Source organism: Mastigoproctus giganteus, chromosome 9, assembly GCF_048544385.1.
Source record: "Mastigoproctus giganteus isolate SK-2022 chromosome 9, ASM4854438v1, whole genome shotgun sequence".
In the NCBI taxonomy this organism is placed as follows: Eukaryota; Metazoa; Arthropoda; class Arachnida; order Uropygi; family Thelyphonidae; genus Mastigoproctus; species Mastigoproctus giganteus.
In genome coordinates this window covers 203,543,864-203,564,007 of record NC_143583.1, presented here as the reverse complement: position 1 = coordinate 203,564,007, position 20,144 = coordinate 203,543,864, and the positions used below count along the sequence as shown (strand labels likewise).

The 20,144-nt window shown below is 42.3% G+C and overlaps 1 protein-coding gene across 2 annotated transcripts in view; it reads right to left on the bottom strand.

The window, feature by feature from the left end:
* Window positions 1-20,144, bottom strand: part of LOC150081043 (uncharacterized) — a 242,446-nt gene that overhangs the window by 190,510 nt on the left and 31,792 nt on the right. For both annotated transcript variants that reach the window (XR_016547426.1, XM_090381898.1), the window contains exon 2: window positions 5,845-5,952. Coding sequence is in view for 1 of the 2 variants with exons in the window: in XM_090381898.1 (XP_090238024.1) it covers window positions 5,845-5,952 (108 nt within the window). In the remaining variant the exon portion in view is untranslated. The remainder of the gene's footprint in view (window positions 1-5,844; window positions 5,953-20,144) is intronic.

The window sequence follows — 20,144 nt, the reverse complement described above, 5'->3', positions numbered from 1 at the left end:
ATTGAGATACGGTAACAGAGAGGACACCGCAGGAGGCTGAATTCACTGTCATGTTCTTGAACCACCTCTGTTACATTCTGACCTTGTACCATGGCGCAATATCCTGTTGTAAGAAGCATTTGCATATGGATACGTTGTAGCCATGAAGGGATATGTCTAGACGGAAACAATTTCCAGGAAACCTATGACATACAAATATTACTCCACTGGTATCAAGGGATCTAATGTGCACCATGAAAACATTCCCTATACCGTTACACTACCACCAGCCTGAATTGGTATCAGTACAGGGACCATCCTCAGTCATTGTACTGACTGATTGGAAAAACATTTCTGAAGGTTTTGCACTATCTTTCACTGTCTACTGTTCACCTTTTCAACCCATTGTAATCACACCTTTTTTTCCTTTTGAAGTAAAACTTCTTCAGGTGCGCCCTAGGCAGTTTACATTTTTTACATTTTACATTTATTAACACACAACTGTATATACATTCTCAAGATCTTAATCAATTTATATACAATATTAATCAATTTATATACAATATTTATATACAGATTTTATATACATGCTCTTATATATACTGTAGTCTTTCTGTACATTGATTGTGTGTGTCCTGATATGAAGGGTGGCTCCTAGACACAAGCCCATCTCCACCTTTTACACGTAAGAAAGCTCAGAACGTCTGCAAAACAGGCCTGAAAAAAAAGAGCATTATGTCAGGCCATTTCGCCACCAGGGATTAACTAACACCTTGATCCACCATTCTCTATGTGTGCTGTAATGCACAAATCCTGCACCTACCGGAAGTAGTGCTATACTGGTAGGTGCCAGCAATCCCGCCCCCAAGGCTGCCCAAACTTGGAGGCCAGCGAAAAAAAAAAAAAAAAAAAAATTCCAACTAAGAACAATGTACACTTGATGAACAAAAGCAACATTATACAATTATTTACATGTTAAAAGCAAATACATACACTTAGAATGACATTAACTTAACACTTAGAAACATTAACATTATCTCCACATTAGAGTCCATCCACAAATGCAAGCCTGCAATTGGGTGTCCAGGAGTAGAAGATCATCTCGCTGTAAACAAGAAACATCCTATAAAGAAGACATTACACGAAGTGTTCCGTCGTCAAATGTGCAGCACTTCCTTAATGCCCTAGGCAGTTTTCATACGGGAGTAACTTGCGTTCGTCGATTGATAAAAATCACCACGAAAATGCGACACGAAATTATTCATGCCCCCCCCACCGCCACCATTGTACCACTCCGTACCAGCCACCAGCAACGCGGTACCGTACGTAGCGGCGACGCAATAAGTACCTCTACAGCGCAGCCAGGGTGTAACTCGTACGCATGTCGCGTTTACGTTTTAAATCACTGTATCTCAGCTTCTAGCAGTCCGATTTTAAAATTTTAAAAACCAAGATATTTCTTTCGTCATTCTCTATCGTATTTCATAAAAGGGGGGGGGGATTCTAATTCAACATACCAAAGACTAACAGTGAGCTTTGTAAGGCGTACAGAGCACGTCTACGTGCAATGCGACCACCGAAACCATTGAGTAAAAGGAGAGATCTCTAAGAACTTTGAAATAAACTTGTAAAACAATTGTAAAATATTGAACCACTATAAAATTGAAATAATAAACGTTTAAAAAGATTCTAAACAAGTTTCAGTTAACCTCCGCTATGCGTGCTCGGCACACACAAATTTTTTTTTTTTTAGCTGAAAGAAGTGGAATCCGGTTCGGTCGTCGGCTATAATACCCCATCCGTGACACTGTGCGTTCTCAAATGCCTATTCGATTACCATTGTTCCACTGGATAGTAGAACAGTGGTAACCGTTGCCCTCTTACATCAACGAGCTGTTTCCGGCCACAGAATCGCCGTTGGTTGTTGAACCAATCTCAAAACATCCAAGAAAATGTGGCAGATGAAAATCCCAGAAAGGTTGCAGTTTCCGAGACGCTAACACCGGCATGTTCCAGCACCAACTATCATGCTACATTCAAAATCATTTAAATCTTTCACTCCTTGCTAATTCTTGCAAACGTACAGCATCCTTATGTATCTATCCACGTGCTTTATATGGCGTGTGCAACACGTGATGCTATTAGTGAAGGCGCGCTCCACTTCATGAAGAGGGTAGGTGTACCTAATAAAGTGGCCACTCAGTATATATAAAGTATAATTTCGCTGAGTAATACACATGTAGTAGGTAAGATATTAATTATTAAGATAACATCGCAAGACCTACAGATTTCGTAGTGATCGTCGGTGGTCTTCAGAATTTAGTGGCTGTTTCACTGCAATCTCGGAAGAGGGCGTTTTTGCTCGCATCCAACGTCATTCTGGTTGTTGAAGCGCATCTACTGTAACTGGTTCTGCTTCTATCCTGTGAGACATTAGGGCACATGGTGTGCGGGATGCCAGGCAATTATCTCTCATTTCCTACTTTTCCTGCTCGTTTTCAAATTATAGCCACATATAAGCAATCACTCCAACTAACCTCGTATTGCAACGTTGCACTGTTATTTTATCAACTCGAGTATCGCAACATTGTACTGTATCGTTGCTTGGCAACCGTACTGCGCCAATCGAGCTGTTCGATTGGCGCCCATTTCCACATGTAATGCACCTTTCCTTCCTCCATCCTGGCTTTATTCCCTCGTGGATGCCTGAAGCCGAGCATATCTTCTACATTTATTTACTTAATGATCTGAAATAAAGTGAAAAATACAGCAAAATGTTTGTCCCTCTTCACACTAAGTTGTTTAACGTCTGTTTGTTTGAGAGCTTCCAGTAATTCTAAAAATGAGCCTTAATGTAGTGGCTGAAAACTTCGAGCATCTCAAGCAGGATAAGTCAGCATCACGCGCGATTTAGCTCAAATTACGATAAAATTACATTGCTGTTTCCAAGCTATTTCGGAGGCTCTCTTCTGGACCACGTAGAGAAAATAAAATGCCCCCCCCGCAGTTTGACAAAGTCCTAATCGCTTGATCAACGCTAAAATTTTTCACGTTCTCCACTAAGAGTGAATGGAAAAACGGCCGGAGGAGGCGCATCTTCAACTGCGCACAGATACGCACGTGACTAAGAGTGCTCCAGCCAGACGGGACATTAATGACTGCAGCGGTGCACGGTGTGTTTCCCGAGTGGAATAAAGCTGTTTTAATTCATCGTCAATAATCAGTGAAAAACTGAACACTCTCCATTCACCAACTTCGATCCGATTGTTGCCCGTAAATGCGTGGTGGACACTCATTTAGTCTCCCGCACCCTATGACGTCTCCGGGGTCTCCAGATGTTGCTGACATTTGTCACTCTACGAACAACAGAAGGACCCTCAATTACCTTTGACTCCATATTTTAATTTGACCCTCCCCACCCCTCGAAAATCTCCGCGAACTCGTCTTCCAGTTCAGGGAGGAGATGTGCTTTGTCGTCAACCGGCCGAAACTATCATCGAGGGTCTGCCAGCTCATAAATCCCCCCCGCGGCCATCCCCCGCCTACTTCGGTAGAGGATTTTCAACGGAAAACTAAAAGCTCATAGGGAAGTTTCCTCGGTCAGGGAACTGGTGCAGAGACCCCGCGCTCCAACAATGTATCCTTATCGAGTCTTAGTCCGTTCCCTTGCCAACCAAATCAGCAGACGCAGCAGAGCGTAGTACGCTGTTTGCTACCACGTGGGTCGCACGTGTCCGGCCATTGTTTAAGTCAGCGTGCCCGAAGCAATCCATCAAAAAAGGGAGCTGACGAACGACCGAACGCCTGACACAAGGAATCCCCGAAGTGGGGGAGCACATGTGTCGTATTACGCTATCACATCGCGAGTTCATTGTGTTTGGCAACTGTACCGCGTCAATCGCGCTGTTTGATGAGCTCCCATTTCCACATGTAAGGCACCTTTCCTCCTCCGCCCTGGCTTTTTTCCCTCGGTGGACGTCTAAAGCCGACCATAATCCGGCTTTTCAATTATGATCCCCCCCCCCCTCACCTGTACCACCTTCGACACCTGCACCTTTTTTTCTGAATGGTTATGCCAGATTTCTCGTGAATACTCAACATCGGATTCAGTTCACGTGTTTAAGTTCTTAATGAGATGGAATTCCAATCCCCTCGGTCCCCGCACTTCTGCTTTCGACTTGTAGGGATGATGACAAGACGAGGAGATTACAAGAAAGCAGAAATGAAACAGTCTACTGCACCTTTCAAATATATTCGGTGGAAGCTGTCCGGATGTTGTCTCATCCTAAAGGGGAACAGAAAACTCGTTAGAATTTCACCCACCGCAGAAAGAAGCCCGGCAATGTGCAGCTTTACTGTCTTCTCCGGATCGTGGCTAAATAACATGGGCGTTTTATACACCAAATAAGAATGCAGCTATTCTTTGCGGTTGTTTCGCGAATCCGGGCACGGTGCTTTCATCTGCGTCTATTCCAGTTGAGCCAAGTAAAGCGATCTTCGGATGGAGAGGAGACATTTTCTAGCGGGCTGATTGTAAATTGATAACTTCTCGCGGATGGCATCGACAGTCGCAGCTGGAAGGCGAATCAGCCTGACGATAATCGGCTTCCAAAAACAGAAGGATGATTACAGACGCAGCAGCTACCAGAATTCCCGAGGAAGAGCCGAACTGCAACAGACCGATGGGGACGCGAACCACAACGTGTCGCACTCCCCTTCGTAATAAGTGTAGGCAGTTCTCGCGACCAGATAATTGATCGGACGCCACGTTTGTGCCATTCCCAGAGGAGAACTAGGGCAAGCGTCTTTCGTCTGGTAGCCATAGAAACCGCCTTTCCTCATCGGCGCTAGCTGCCGCCGCTTCTTAAATTGCGTTGTTTGGAGGAACAAGGTCATTTGTCTGGCGGTAGACTTCCACACACCTCCAATGTCAAGGACTATCTGGTTGCCTGGGTAACGGCACATGATCGCGCACGTACCAGAAAAGCAGAGAATGTCAGAAGCAGGGTGGTGATTGATTTGTGCGAAAGATAGAAAGAGAAATTCCGCTTTAATGCGTCGGCTGCAGCGCGGATGGGATTTAAGAAAGTTGAAACGAAGACTCGAAGTGAGATGTATTAATTCGGTTTATTACTTTTCTAGAACTGACGCTCTTGACTTTCAACGCCAACATGCCCAGTTATAGTGAGCTCTTCTCCCACGTGCGTGAATCATCCGAGTCCTTTTGTATAATGGCACAGTTCCAGTTGATGGCGTAACATTGATTATACGAACTCGTTATCGCAAGCAACAAAAGGTCGCCCGATGCAATACACCTTGACCAACAATCTTGAGTGGTCAAGGACGACAGATCCGAAACACCCATTACAGCGGTGATATCATCGTATCGATACCTCATTAGCATTCAGTCTGTCGATGAAAACATTTACACAAATGCAAAATAATAAAAAACACCAGATGAGTCAGCATCGGGCTGTAAGGGTGGAAGTGCGTCCCTGAAATCAAATAGAGGAAAAAAGCGAAAGGTGACCTATTTAGCAAATTAATTCCAGACCTTCGGCTCTTTCATGTAACTGTTAACCTGACCTGCTGATTACTTAAGACCCCCTTCTTCCCGTCCCCCACTTGCCGTAGCTACCTGTCCGTGCGAACTGATCCACAGTGTAGAAAGAATGGACTCACCCATTTAGAAGAAAACATACATAAAACGATAAAGTGAGGTCAACTGCCAGCAGATGGCGGAAAATTCTAAAAGAGATTACGTCATTAACAGGATTCAAATCCTAGATGTCACCACTTGAAAGACGTCTTTGCTGGTTGTCGATGAAAACCCGACTATTTGAAGAGGAACAGTTTAAAACTTACCCATTGATCAGCGGAGTAGTTGGATATACTGGAAGATCACTGGACTCATCTTGGTGGTCATAGACTAAAGTTTCCACCATTGAACCCTTCGAGCTGCCGAATGACACTCTGAAAGGGGAAAAAAAGACACCTTAAAAGAGAGTTAGAATCTGTTATTGGTTTAAGAATTCTCAATTCAGTTTTTTTTAGAATTAAAGATTGCTATCTCGTATAAATATACATATTTCTCTCGCATCAAGACATTTTAATTATAAACTACCTGTTTTGTTTTAAACTTAATACATAATTATAACGATAATTTTCTTTCTTACAGGTTCAAGCAGGAATGTTCGCTTAGAGATAGTCCTGCTTAGATCATAAAAGAAAGCGAAAAAGTTAAAAGGAACTAGTAAGTAAAGATGGGTTCACGAATATATTTTAGAATTTTTTTTCTGTCCATAATACGCATCTTCAGGCTGAACAAAAATCTGTGATTTGACGTGCTGCCTGGACAGAAACGACCTCGCGGATAGCCAGGTGGATAGCGTCGCTCCCCGACAACGTGTGGACAAGACCTCGGTTCGACTCTTGTCGTCGGTCGAAGTTAAAAAAATATTATTTTTTTTCTTATGTTATATGAGGAATTGTCAGAATTTTCCGACAACTGGAAAGGGTGGTTAACGACCCGGAACCTGCTTCAAAAGGATTTGAAAAATGGTAGCTAAAGTTTAACGCCACCAAATGTAAGATATTGCATTTAAGGGACAGACACCAAGGAAGGAGTAATTTATAGATTAGGGAAGAGGAATTAAAGGATGCACTTAAAGGAAGACTTGAGGATTACGTTACAGGAAGACAAGAAGTCCAATTAGCAGGCGGAAAAAGGGCATGGCGCTCTATGTACAGTTAATCTGAACTTTGAAAGTGGAGAGGAGGTCATTACCCCTTACTACAAGACCACAGTGCGACCACACGTGTAATACTGTCTCCAGGTGTAGAGGCCGCATCTAAAGAAAGATATGCAGCTTCTAGAAAAGATGCAAAGAAGAGTGACTACATTGGTGAAGAGCGCTAAACATTGTCCCTATGAGGAACATCTTAGATGTGGTCTTTTGAGCTTATAAACTACACACCTTGGGAAGATTTTATTGAAATGTATTAAGGCTCCGAAGGGAGGAAATCAGTAAAGTGAATACTGGTGAGTCAAGACATTGAATCAAGTCAATCAGAAGACACAAATATAAAATCTCCGAGAGCAAGAGAACTAGTCTACTAGATCTTATGAAGTTTACCTTCCGGGCGGCATGTGGTGGAATGCTGGAATAAATTATCTGCAATGAGACGGAGGCGGAGAGTTTGGCAAAGTTCAAAGAAGTAAGCACTTTTGACGATGGGAATAATATGCGTCTTTTCGGTTTATTACTTTTTATTTTTTGCAACGGATGCAGAATAAGGGGGCTCATTATGCAAAATTAGCTATTAATTTTCACCAGGATCAAACGGAATGCCCATTAATAAAATACTTTATTTTTAATGATTGAGTTTGTACATGATATTACCGATGTCAGTGACGAATCGGAAAGGCGTTATGGGCGCTCCGATCCATTCCGAGTCCTGATTTTATTTACAACAAAAAAGTAAATTTAAAGTTAATATGTTTCGCATTATTAAAAAATAAATTTTCATCGTTTTGCAACTGTATTCCAAGGAAATACGTTTGAGGGATTGCACCGTCGCCTGTTTTTATAAGCTCCTGCAAAGTAGCTTTCCTGGAAACACGTCTGCTATACAGAGAAGCTGTGTTCCTACATCGAAGCAGGTTTTCCCACGTTATGAAATAAAAATAGACCTAGGATATCGGCGAAACCAGTCTCGCTTATTCCTAACGAAACTGTATAAAATAATGGCAACATACATTGCACAATGTGAATGAAATAGTTCGCTCCCCGAACCATTTCGTACGTATTTCACATTCCTTCTTGATAAAAGGTCAGGCGACCCGAAGTTTGATAAGACTTGTTATGACTGTTGAAGAGCAGTGCGAGCTCGTTCGAAAAACATTGCGAAGAGGCGAGGAATAGAACGCAGAAATTGTCCTCACGCCTCTGGTACATACTGCAGAAAAAATTAATGCCAATGTTAATAGGCCTATATGCATTCTTTGCTGAATGGAAAACTCGGAATATCTGCAAACCTTTATCAAACGGGAAAACCTTTATCAGACATTGTTGCAGTCACCGATGAGGTCTAACAAAATTATAGAGCTCCGAGCTCTGTTACGGAGGACAAAATACTGTGAATAACGAATTAATAAAAGCTATCAAATAACATGTCCAATACGCAAACGTGTACAATACGCGTTCGAATATCAAATAACATACCTCGGGGATTAAAAACTTCTACACTGTACTCAAGAAGCGATTGCCAAAACTTCACTGTGATGTTCGCCTAATGAACAGTAGAATGTGTATGTAGCAGTTCTTTTTTAAGGGGGAGGGAAGGGGTACACAGGGGAAAATGTATTTTATCGACATGAATATGGTTAAAAGAGTTCATAAGAATTATTACCATAAAAGACCAAACATTTCGTGTTTGGCACTGTGCCAGCTCTTAACAACAATGGAAACTTGGCTAAAGCTCTCATGTTAGCTTGTCAGTGTAAACAGTGAGGTCACGTTGTGACGTCATAGTATGCTACGTGTGCAGAGTGTCTTTGCAGTACGTGAAGCACTTGCTAATGGCATGGAGCCATAGTGAAATACAATAATTATGATATACAGTATTTCTACACTTTTTTTATGAATATAATGTGAATGACACTTTTTAATATTTATTTCAAAGGATTAGTGACTAAATACAAGCATATTTCCATTGGATTGTTCATATAGTTGTGCCCCGTCTCATCGTAGCGTGGACGGGCACTGAGAAGCAGCCTTACTGGTAATCGCTGCTGCCTGGTAGAAAAGTGGCCAGAAATAACTAAACATAACACACACAGGAAAACACTGCTACACAAATTAATCAACTTGTTGAATGGCAGGGCTCCAACTAAATCAGAAAAAGTCATCCCAAATACCTATAACCAAGAAGCGGAACAAAAATGATATCCTAGCTCTGACAAATGGCAATAAGGTCACAAAGATTTCAACTCAGGACCATTTCATATATACAAAAAGGAAAACATATGCAGCCTTCTGGGAGATCCGGCAGGAGCTTGTTGGTTGCCAAAATACGTCCCTAATATGCCAATACATTGAAAGGTGTCTCACTTCCATCGCTTTATACGCGTCTGAGTTATGGTCTTCAGCCCCATCAAGTATTGTAAAGAAATACCTGGAAATTGAATATTGGGTGCTGAGGTGGTTGAACAGGATCCATGGGAACCCGTTCACCATCTCTAGATCTATTCTACATGCGAACATGACGCCATGGAAGATCAAAATTCTGGAAAAGAACCTCATCAATCTTGACAAACTGTTATCTAATAGGATTGATTCTCCCAACGTGCAAGAAATCACCTTAGCCTCAAGTACCCACCCAAGAGAGCGACAAAAACACCGTATATGTGGACTCTTACCAACTTTGTCCGCCTTAGAGACACGTTCCCTGCAAACATTTCAACAATCTGCAAATTAATCCCAATGAACTATTGAATGACAAGAAATATAGGAAGAATATCCTGGAAGACTTGCATCGAAGCACCGACCTCCAGTGAATCTCGACAAACATGTTCAAGTCTTTGGCTGTCATTTAATATATTGAATTTATGTAAACTTAATTAATTCTCTGTATATATGTAAATGTAAGTTCTCTCCCTCTTGTAAATATGTTTACATATGCTATTCCAACTTCAGGCAAGCGCATTGTCAAATGTTATCTAATGCATGTATGCAACTGAAGAAATTTTCTGAAAGACCTAGAGAAAAAAAATTCAACAGCTGTTACCACAAAGGCAAATTAAAACTGGAATTCATTCCAGAATTTCCGGATTTTCTTCGTGAATTTTCTCCAAGTGCAAGAATTCTCTCTCCATTATAAAATTTCAGAGAAGACAGAACTTATTTGCTTCGTTGGGTCAAAATATTGCTGATATACTTGGCACAGAACCATATAGTTTTGAAGTTGACAAGTTTATCAGCGAACTTCTCACCTTTATCCAAATGATGGCGACGCTCAGAAATTTTCAAAATTGTGCGTACTTAATAAAAGTGAAACTGTTGATGCGCATCTGATTTGCATCTTATTTTGAAATTATTTTCAAAATCCACGTATACAGAAAATGTATTGGCTTACAAGGAAAGAAAAACTGCAAGTTTTTCTTTATTTCGCAATCTTCACTGAAGGTTTTTCACCACTTATACGAGCGATGTACCCTTGCGATTGCGAAAAATATTCAAACACCATACTCAAGTCTTTGGGTCAAGGGGTCACGTTGCTTTCGAGGAAATTTTATAACAGCTTTGATGGAAAACAGAACTTCGCACTTTCCTTTCAGATATGCCACCGAGGACTGGTTAAAACTAGTTGTTTGTGGTTGTATGGCGCAAAAGCTGCTTCGGCTATATTGCACCAATTAAACTAGGCTATTACGTCGCAATTTTTGTATAAAAATTAATATGCGAGGAAGTATTTCTTTAGATAATAATGGGGAAAGGTGCCAAAGGATAATAAACAAGTTAGTCAATGTACGCAGTGCGTTATATTTCAGGCGCGTTAAAAATACTGATAAATTTATAATTAAAAAAAAAGATCAAAAACCAACGCCTTTTATGTACGAAACAGGAGCATTTCGTTTCTACGCATCCACCATATTTCTCATTCATTCCTCCAATCACCGCATATCCAGTGCTTCAGCTACAAGATACGGTATATGAATAGCTTATGTGATATATATGAAAAGTAATAATAATAAATGCCGGATTTCTACTGGTCCGATTTTAATGAAATTTGGGATTTTATTTAAATTTTCACCATGAAGGACATGGTGAAAACAATAGGCGTAATATTAGTCGCATCATTAGGCACATTAGTATGTATGCATAATGAGCCCATTGTCTTCATCCTATCCGTCCGTCCATTCGCATGTAACAACTCGACTTCCAGTAGATGGATTTTCGTGAAATTTTCTATTTGGCACTCTCCCAAATTTCATTAAAATCGAACTAATAGAAATCCAATGTTATTATTTCTTTGTCGCCTTTTCGCATGATAACTCGATTTCTAGCGTACATATATTCATGAAATTTCATATTTAGCTCTTTTGAAACGATTTATCGAGCCTTCTCAAATTTCATTAAAAATCAGGTCAACAGAAATACGACAATTATTATTATTTTCATACATCTCACACAGTCATATATTGTAGCCGAAGCGCTCGATATGTATGTTGCTGTGCATTGATTCGCCTGAAAAGTAACGCACTGCGTGTACTAACTTGTGCGTATATGGTAGCGCGCGAAAAGAGTTAAAAAGTGGATATGATTTGTGAAAAGGCCTAACGTAGCTTTAGCTGTTGCTATAAGAGTTCTAGCGTAAGAGGCCATATTGAGCCTAAGTATATTTTTAAAAAAAAAATACATTTAAAATGGAAAAAAATAAAATCAATTACAACAATAAAAAACATTTCAAAGTTATTTTATCTATCTGTACTTTATTTTCCAGGATTACCGCAGAAGACAACACTAAAAACAGGTGTAAAGAAGGGATGAGGCATCAGAGAGACGATCCCCCCCCCCGCATTAGCCCATTGATATTCAACTAATATAGTTATCGATAAGAGCCAAGAGAATCGATACATTTAAAGTCGTTTCTGTGGCAACCAAAAACAGTGTTTGTGAGAGAATTTCTCTCGGCATCGCCTCCGTACTTTGCTCGCTGTACTCAAGGGCCCTTTCTTCGAGAAAAGAACTGAAACGATCCCCGCCACCTGGGGATGACAGCAGTCGTTATAAAATGAATGGGGCCACCAAAGCATGCACGTCTGGTTAGAATTCTTATATTCATAGCAAGGTTGCAGGACTCGCTACTCTCCGCATATCTTTTGTGATCCGAGGAAAGAAATTTCTATTGAAAACAGCAGTATTCAGCAGAGTTTACACTGAGAGAGCTGTAAAATTGCGGTTTATTGTCAAAACCTACTAAACCTTGTGTGACGACGTACACGCGCAACAAAGAGATGCCATCGATGTTGGCAATCTGCCATCTAATGAGAATGCACGTGTACGTTGTATTTGGCTATCACTCTTCGCTGGAAGCAATGAATGACGGTACTTGCGTAATCGCACGCCTGGTGAACGAGACTGACTCGCGAGGGTCCGAACTCTGCTCGTGTCATATTGCAACATAACCTACTAGAGTACTCTAGTAGACTATGTATTGCAATATACGTGACATAACCAAGGTGAGTGCAGAGCTCGTTATATCACCACAGCTGCCTCGTGGGACTAGCTAGCTCTATGCTCTTGTGTGAGGAATCCCGGAATTGTACAGAAGGAAATATTTAAACCACAGATCTCCTCCCCTCCCCACCCCTCCGAGAAGTGATACACAGTGCATATAAATTACACAATCCGTTAGCACAGCGAATACATCGCTGTCCTTCCCTGTCGGGCTGAAATGACCCGTGTTTGAATTCTACTTAAACGAAATTCCATCTGCAGTAACGTTCGCCTCGTGGCCGAGTTAGTCGGTCTCCGGTGAAGGGTGCATATTTTTTCCCTCCTGAAATCTCAGGTGTTTCATTACTTAAAACAAATCACACACAGATCTACTATAAAATACACGAAATATACAGATACGATACAGTTCAAGGGTTCACTGAGATGGGGGATAGCGGTCAGGGTTCAGCCCTAAGAGGATCGATTAAACCGAAAAAAAAAAAAAGGTCAAAACAACGGCCCTAATCCTCAGCCTTCCCCAAAGAAAAGTCGTGAGTGCGCTACTACAATACACTTTCCTCTCGTGGTGTCTGCGCGAGTAGCACAGTGGGTATCGCCGCTGTCCTCCCCACACCGGGTGGAAAGACCCGGGTTCGAAACCGTCGATGACGCGAGGAACTTTTATGAGCTTTTTTTTTTTACTTTGTGGCTGAGTTAGTTGGTCTCGGGTGGATAGCAAGGTTTTCTCCCCAGAAACTGGAGTTTTTCGTCCAGCAAAGTAAGCAAATCGACCAGAGAACACACGCAATTTACAGACACAATACTCCTCGTTTTGGAATAGTTCTGGTTATTTTGCTTCTGTTTGATTTCACTCTAGGAACCAACACCACGAGAGGAAAAACTAAACTCATAAAGTATAAATATCAACTACACATACACGTGGGTAGTCGAAAGTAATTTTCCAGATGACCATGATATTTATACTTTATTAGTTTAGTTTTCCCTCTCGTGGTGTTGGTTCCTAGAGCGAAATCAAACAGAAGCAAAAACACCAGAACTATCCAAAACAAGGAAAGCAAAGTGATGGCAAATTCCAACTGTGAGCAGTCTTTCGGCGATTTTTCTCTGAGAAGGGAGGGAGTGACTTCGAACGATAGTTGGCCGACACTGCATTTCCCAATCGCGAAGTACTCGTTGTCTAAATCTGGTTTGAACCGAACTCTAAGCACAAAAGTTGCTTAGGGGGAAGGAGGCAGGCACGCGCTGACTCGGGGATTTCCTATTTTTGGAAGGTAAGGTAATTAAAAATGCAGAGGGCGACTTCGCCGACCGCCAAGTGAATATTTCTCGCCAATTATTCGTAAACATAACAAGGCACCCTGCAGAGTTCTCGCAATGTCACTTTGCGTCACCGCCGGTCCACACGGCCACGAAACTAGTTCGCGAAGGTCTTATCCTCTACTCACAAACAGCGAATCTCGTCGTAAGCTGGCACACGCGCAGCTTGCCTCGCTCTCGCGACTGTCGCATGCCGCTCGTTCTGCAGTAAACGAGGTTGCTGCGCATACCACGCGCAGAGCGGAATTTAACTGCTGGCTCTCCCGGTTTCCATCGGACACGAACGTCATTTGTGCCCACCACCCCGTTATTAATTAAAACATTTCTAGGGGCGTAACATCCTTACTGCAACCTTTGGTTCTGTTGCACGGCCTCGCGTTTACAGTTTCTCTTCTTCCGTGCACCGCAGAAGGGATTTCGTAACGATCTTGGTTTAGTGACTCATCGCATGCAACCATCCTTGCGGCCACCTTAGAGCAACGGATGGAACCGAGCCCCTCCCATTGACTAATCCGCCTTCAACAAATTGCGTAATGCTCGAGTGTTTAACACTTCCTGGAAGAGTTCGTTTATTTGCAGCCAACTCGTCCGTTTTCCTTCCTCATAATTTGCGCCACTTCTACAGCTAATAAGTGCGTCTTATCCAGAAATTGTGCTCAACCGCACACACCGTTGTTTCTTGTACGCTTCCCTTCGCGCTAACTGCACTTTGCTTGGTTGCCATTTCACGCACTAGATGCATTGCCCAAATACTTTCGGGGTACGATTGCAGCACGGAGTCCCCTATCGCCGTACACTGTGACACATACTCGTCGCTATCTCTTTACGGCATGCTGCGCAGCCGTTTTACAATAATTGATTAACATTCGTTTTCCCCAGTTTTTAAACAAAATTATCAACTTAATAAGCCGTGCGTCATACGACAGAATCGTTTCAACACGTCACCCTTTATTAAAACGACTTCCAAGTATTGGAGCCCAACCTTTTTTAGCAAATGAGGGCGCAAATGGAATTTTTTCCCCTATTAATCGGGTCCTACAGAGCGAGTGATTCCCCAAACACTACACTTTTCATGCACAGGAAATTAAACCAGCATTTGTTTACAGTAGGAGATTTAGATTCAAAGTCGGAAGTACGTACACTAAAATTTTCCACCACCAGAAGTTGCTCCATCATTCTGAAGGGTACCTTTAGTTCCAGTAGACACACAACAATCGAGTATCAAGGCCAAACAATCCATTATAGCACAGTAAAATACCTGGGGGCTTCTTCTGACAACAAACTGTCGTTTCTCCTTCACATCAAGGGAAAAGACCTAAACGTTCATTTTCATGGTAGCAGAATTACGAGGAGATGCTGGAGACTGTGAGGACGGCTCCTATAATCTAACGTACAAAGCACCATCGTTATAACCACACGTGGCTAGAGTGTAACCACACCCTGTAGCCACGTGCTATCTATGGGTGTCTCGAAAGAGAAATAAACAGATAATAATAATAATAAGAAGAAGAAAATAAATTCAGTGTGCCCAACTTCCTCTGGACACGCACGTTGTGCATACTAGACTTGCCCACCATATCAAGAGAAATGCCGAAGTAACGTAACTAGGCATTCAGATCTAAATCATTACTGACATAAACCTATAGAAAGGTTGAGTGATGAACACGCTTACTGACATCTGGAAAGAGATATGAGCTAGCAGTAACAAAGGTCAAATAACGCGGAAATTCCTTCAAGAGGTTACGATGGCCAGCAGGATCACCAAGACTTGGTTCTTCTCCACTATTTTTTTTTCTATCTAGACATAGCTCCTTTAATCTGGGGCTAACTAAGGACCTCAATTGTACCTGTAGATTGGAACTGGTCAAACACTATGCTCACCTGCCCCATACACCAAGATCTAAGAAATACCTCGATGCTTTTAGTGGGATTTTCCGTTCAACCCGAAGAAACGCAGTTCATTTCCATTAACGATGCCTTCAGAGCTTTCGCTGAATGCTCTTGCAGTTTTCAAAAGAATTAGCAACTTCGTCAGGCCACAATCATAGCAACCTACATCTGAAAATGGCTCCTACACACGTCCAGGATCCTAAGACCATAGAAACACTATATATAGAAGTGACTGATCCCTTCCCTGTGTTTATTCTGCCTTACCTACTATACTCTGTTGAATCTCTCGGTGTCTCCTTGAACCGTGGCATCTCTATGTCTCCTTGAACTATGGCGTCTCTCAATATCTCCTTGAATCGAAGACCAAATTCTCCCAGTATTCAACCACGTTATCATCCCTCCACAGTAAGAATCTATCATGACCCTAATAGAAATCGGGATACAGTCTCCGGATTTCTACTATGGACATGATGCCTTGCAAACCAATGATCTCACAGAGGTTGGTTTTGTTCTCACGAGGTGGGAGATTGCTCTCTCTGTACGGGATCCTTGCTGACGATGAGAAATCGCACGACTTCCCCAACGTATAATACCTGGCTGGGAGGCGGGGACCTGCAGGCACTGCCCTCAAGTATACACAGCGTATAAAAAACATAATTGATCATGTTAAAGGAACACCGCTGGCATAATTGGGTACTGCTAACTCCTGAATTTTTTCAAGAGTAGGACTGCTGGCACTGGAGGCATTCCCCAGAATGGGATACTTTCCATCGTGTGATCCTCATTTGTTGACTCCGTTTCCGCAGTAGGATATTGCAGACAGTGGGAGTTCGCGGATAGCATGGTTGGTATAATCACCATACTCCCAACACCCGGTGGAAAAGACCTGAGTTCGAATCTCGTCAATGACGCGAGGAATTTTGTAGGCTTTTTTCACAGCGTTGCTGAGTTATTCGTGTTCTCTTGCCGGTGGCAGGAGAAGGTAACATAGTCCCTCCCCCAAAACTGGTTTTTCATCCAGAAACAGCAAATCGATCACAGAACACACGCAATTTACTGATATATTACACTGAGTGGACAGAAATCATGGGATACCTACCTAGTAACGGGTAGGCTCACCTTTCGCCCGGATAAGGGTAGTCCCACGGCGAGAAATTGGGTCCACTAGTTCACTAAAGTATTCAGGTATTTCCATCCATGCTTGCTACACTGCTGTCCATAATTCCGTCGCATTCTTGGGTGGAGAATCCAAAGCTCTTATCCCAAAGATGCTCCACAGGGTTCATGCCCAGTGAAAAAGGAGGCCGTTCCATGGTGGTAAAATCTGCGGGATGCTCTTCGAACATGTTCTAGTCACCACGGATCTGTGGGGAGGCGCAACGTGTGCCAGTTGAACACACCCCAGACCATTACCGACAGTCTAACTGCCTGAACAGTTCCTTGTTGGCATGACGGGTGCATAGCTTCGTACGGTTTCCGCCAGATGTGCACACTCTCGTCCGCTTAAAATAACTGGAAACATCGGAATAGGAGACTCATCTCCAATCATCCAAGGTCCAGTGCCGATGTTCTTTCACCCAGCTGAGACGTAGAGTCCTGTGTTGTGGTGTTAGCAATGGGACTCTGGTGGGTCGGTGGCTCCCATAACCTATTGCTCTCCGGTTGGCTGAAACAATGCGAGACAGAAGTTGACGGCCAAGTTCATCCACCATCTTTCTCCGCCCACAGCGTTCCTCCATGAGATGTTATTCCGGAAATGGCGTATTCCCGATACACTCTTGATACTGTGGAACGGGGATAGTGCAATTTCTGTACAACCTCCGCGATAGTGATCCGTGCGTTGGGCACCCACTATCATCCCTCTTTCAAAGTCGGTTAACTCACGACGTTTATCCATACTGACATCGAATTACCGTCTACCTGAATGCAGTGTACCTATTACCTGCCAAGTGGTGGGTTCGTCCAGTAGCGAGAGGAGTGACAGCGTCGCGTTGCCCAGGAACCAGGTATTCCCATGAATTCTGTCCCTTCAGTGTATATACGGCGCAATATGGCCTAGGTTGCTGACGCGCCTACAATCCTAGAACCAACTTCACTTTGTTTTCATCTCTGGGTCTCTGTTGTGTGACTGAGAAAACGGTCAACGGTATTCGTGTGCACACAACACGGAGTAAAGACAACCACGATTTTACCGAAGTTCTCTTCGTGCTCGTTCTTTTATCATTTGTAGCTGGGATGAAATGCAGCGAATTCTCACATATTTTAGCGATTGTTTTATTCAGAAATAAGGCCTATGAAAGTTATTATTTTTGCTTATGGGGCTAGTGATGTAAATTGGCAATAGTCACAACTCTTCAATAAAGGAAAGCTAAATTTACGAGAAGCTAACGAGATCCTAATGTACAAAAACAAAAAAAAAATTAAATTATGGGCGGCTGGCTGGGGTTGTTCCGTTTAGTACAAAGGCAACTAAAGCCATGAATAGTTTCATTGGCGGAAGCAGAATAATTGAATTAGCGCTTGTTACGTGTACTGAATGTGTTGGTCAAGCAATGGAGCGAATTCAGGCAGAATCCGGCCAGTTAAAAGAAGAGTCGGAAAACAAGAATTGGTTTTGTTTTGTTTTTTTTTTTACTCGCCCTGACGAAGCAATTTAGAGCACTTGCTGTGTGATTAATTCGTGGAAAAAGTTACTGCGGGTGTCATTTTATCATTGTGGGTGTGCAGAATGAAGCGAAAGTGAAACTTGTTTTTGAAAACACTTGAAAGAAAAACTTCCAATTTGTTTGGCATTAATTCGAAGAATTGATACCCAAATTAGGTGAATAATACGCTTCCTGTTTATTGTGGAATGGGTTTCATAGAGGACACTGCATGAAATACAAGGCAGGTACGTACGCAGTGGGCTACACTTCAGGTTCGTTCTATTTTTTTCTTAAATTAATTGATTTATCCCCCTTATCTGTGATTAATAGATATGAAAAAGTAAATATAGTTATCCTTCCTTATCAATTAATTACTAAGATTATAACTTTATAGAACACTTAATAAAACTCTATAGGTTTACGTTTTCTTAAACTTAGCCGTTCAGTTTAATTTCAAATTTATACATTTATCACTCTCCTCCCGTAGACTACATTTAATCCATGAATTTCTTTTTTTTTTTTTTTTTTTTTTTACATACTATTTTGTACGCCAAAAAGAAATCTTCTTAAAAGAAGATTTCTTTTAAGAAGATTTCTGTAAAATTTCATGAAAATGCGTCCACTAGGATTCGAGTTGTACATACGGACGGACAGACAAAAATGAGGAGCATAATGAAGACAATAGGTGCATACGTATATACATCCTGTGATCAGTGAATTATGACCATCCCATTCGCGATGAACTATGCCGCATAGCCCGCAGTATAAAAATCCGACCAGTTTAATAAAGCTATCAAGGAGTTTCAAAAGGGCATGATTGTGGGAGCACGAGCATCGGATGCTTCCATATCGGAAGCGATACGTCTTGTCGGTTACTCAGGATCCACTGGTTAAGGTGTACAAAGAATAGTGTCGAAAGGTCAAACTACCTCCCACCGACAGAACTTTAAAGGATTAAACAAGATGGTGGCTCGTGGTAAGCGAAGGGTGCAGCGCGTTGTACGGACTCAACGGCAGGTCATTGTTTGACAACAGACATCGCAATACAATATGAGGAATGCAGGAACAATATCCCAAATGAGGAAGTGCCGCACACTCAGACGTATGGGGGTTCCAAAGAAGACGGCCCAAGATATATCGGACCCTCGCCGCTGATCATCGTCTAAGGCAAATGCTGTGATATCAACAACATGCTAGTTGGACACTTGAAACGAGTGTGCTGGTCATATGAGTCCATACACCTGGTGCAACACGCTGATGGATGCCATCATGTGTGGCGAAAGCAACAAGCCCATGGAACCATCGTGCATGGTGCCCACTGTCCAGGCAGGTGGCGGTGGTTGCTTAATATGGGCATGTTTTGCTGGCAAGAACTGGGATACCTAGTGTGTATGGACCAAGGTTTCACTGGTGAGGTCTACCGACAGCTCTTATGAGAACATGTGTCATGTTGCATTTTTTTCCCGGAGTGAAATGGGATGTTCCAAGACGATAATGCGCCGTGTCATCGGGCCCGCACTGTGCACGAGTGGTTCGAGGAACACATAGAAGAAAACACCCATCTTGATTGGCCTCCGAATTCGCCTGACCTCAATCCAATTGAGCAAATGTGGGTTGTTTTAGAACGGGAAGTGCGGCGTATGAACATGCAGCCGTCATCTATTCCGACACTGTGGAATGTATTGCAGGCAGCATGGTAAAAGATCCCTACGGACGTCTTCAGACATCTAGTGCAATGTCTAGGCGAATTAGCAACATGGTAATAAGTAGGTGGCCACAATTCAGTGATCATTGAGTCTATTTCGGGCCGCATATCTATATGCGACCCGAAAAATTCTGGTTTTTCATCCATAAAAACAGGAACTCAACCACAGAACATACACAATTTACAACCATTACAAAGAGATGCATTATTTGCACAAAATGATAACGAGGGGGGACTATCTTAGTAATAATCCATGTTTATACTATTGATAATTAGTTCCCGGCGATCTCAGACATGGCAGTTAACTGCATCTACGAAGGACTGGAATATGGATGTGCCGCTAAAGAAACAAAAATTATAGAAACA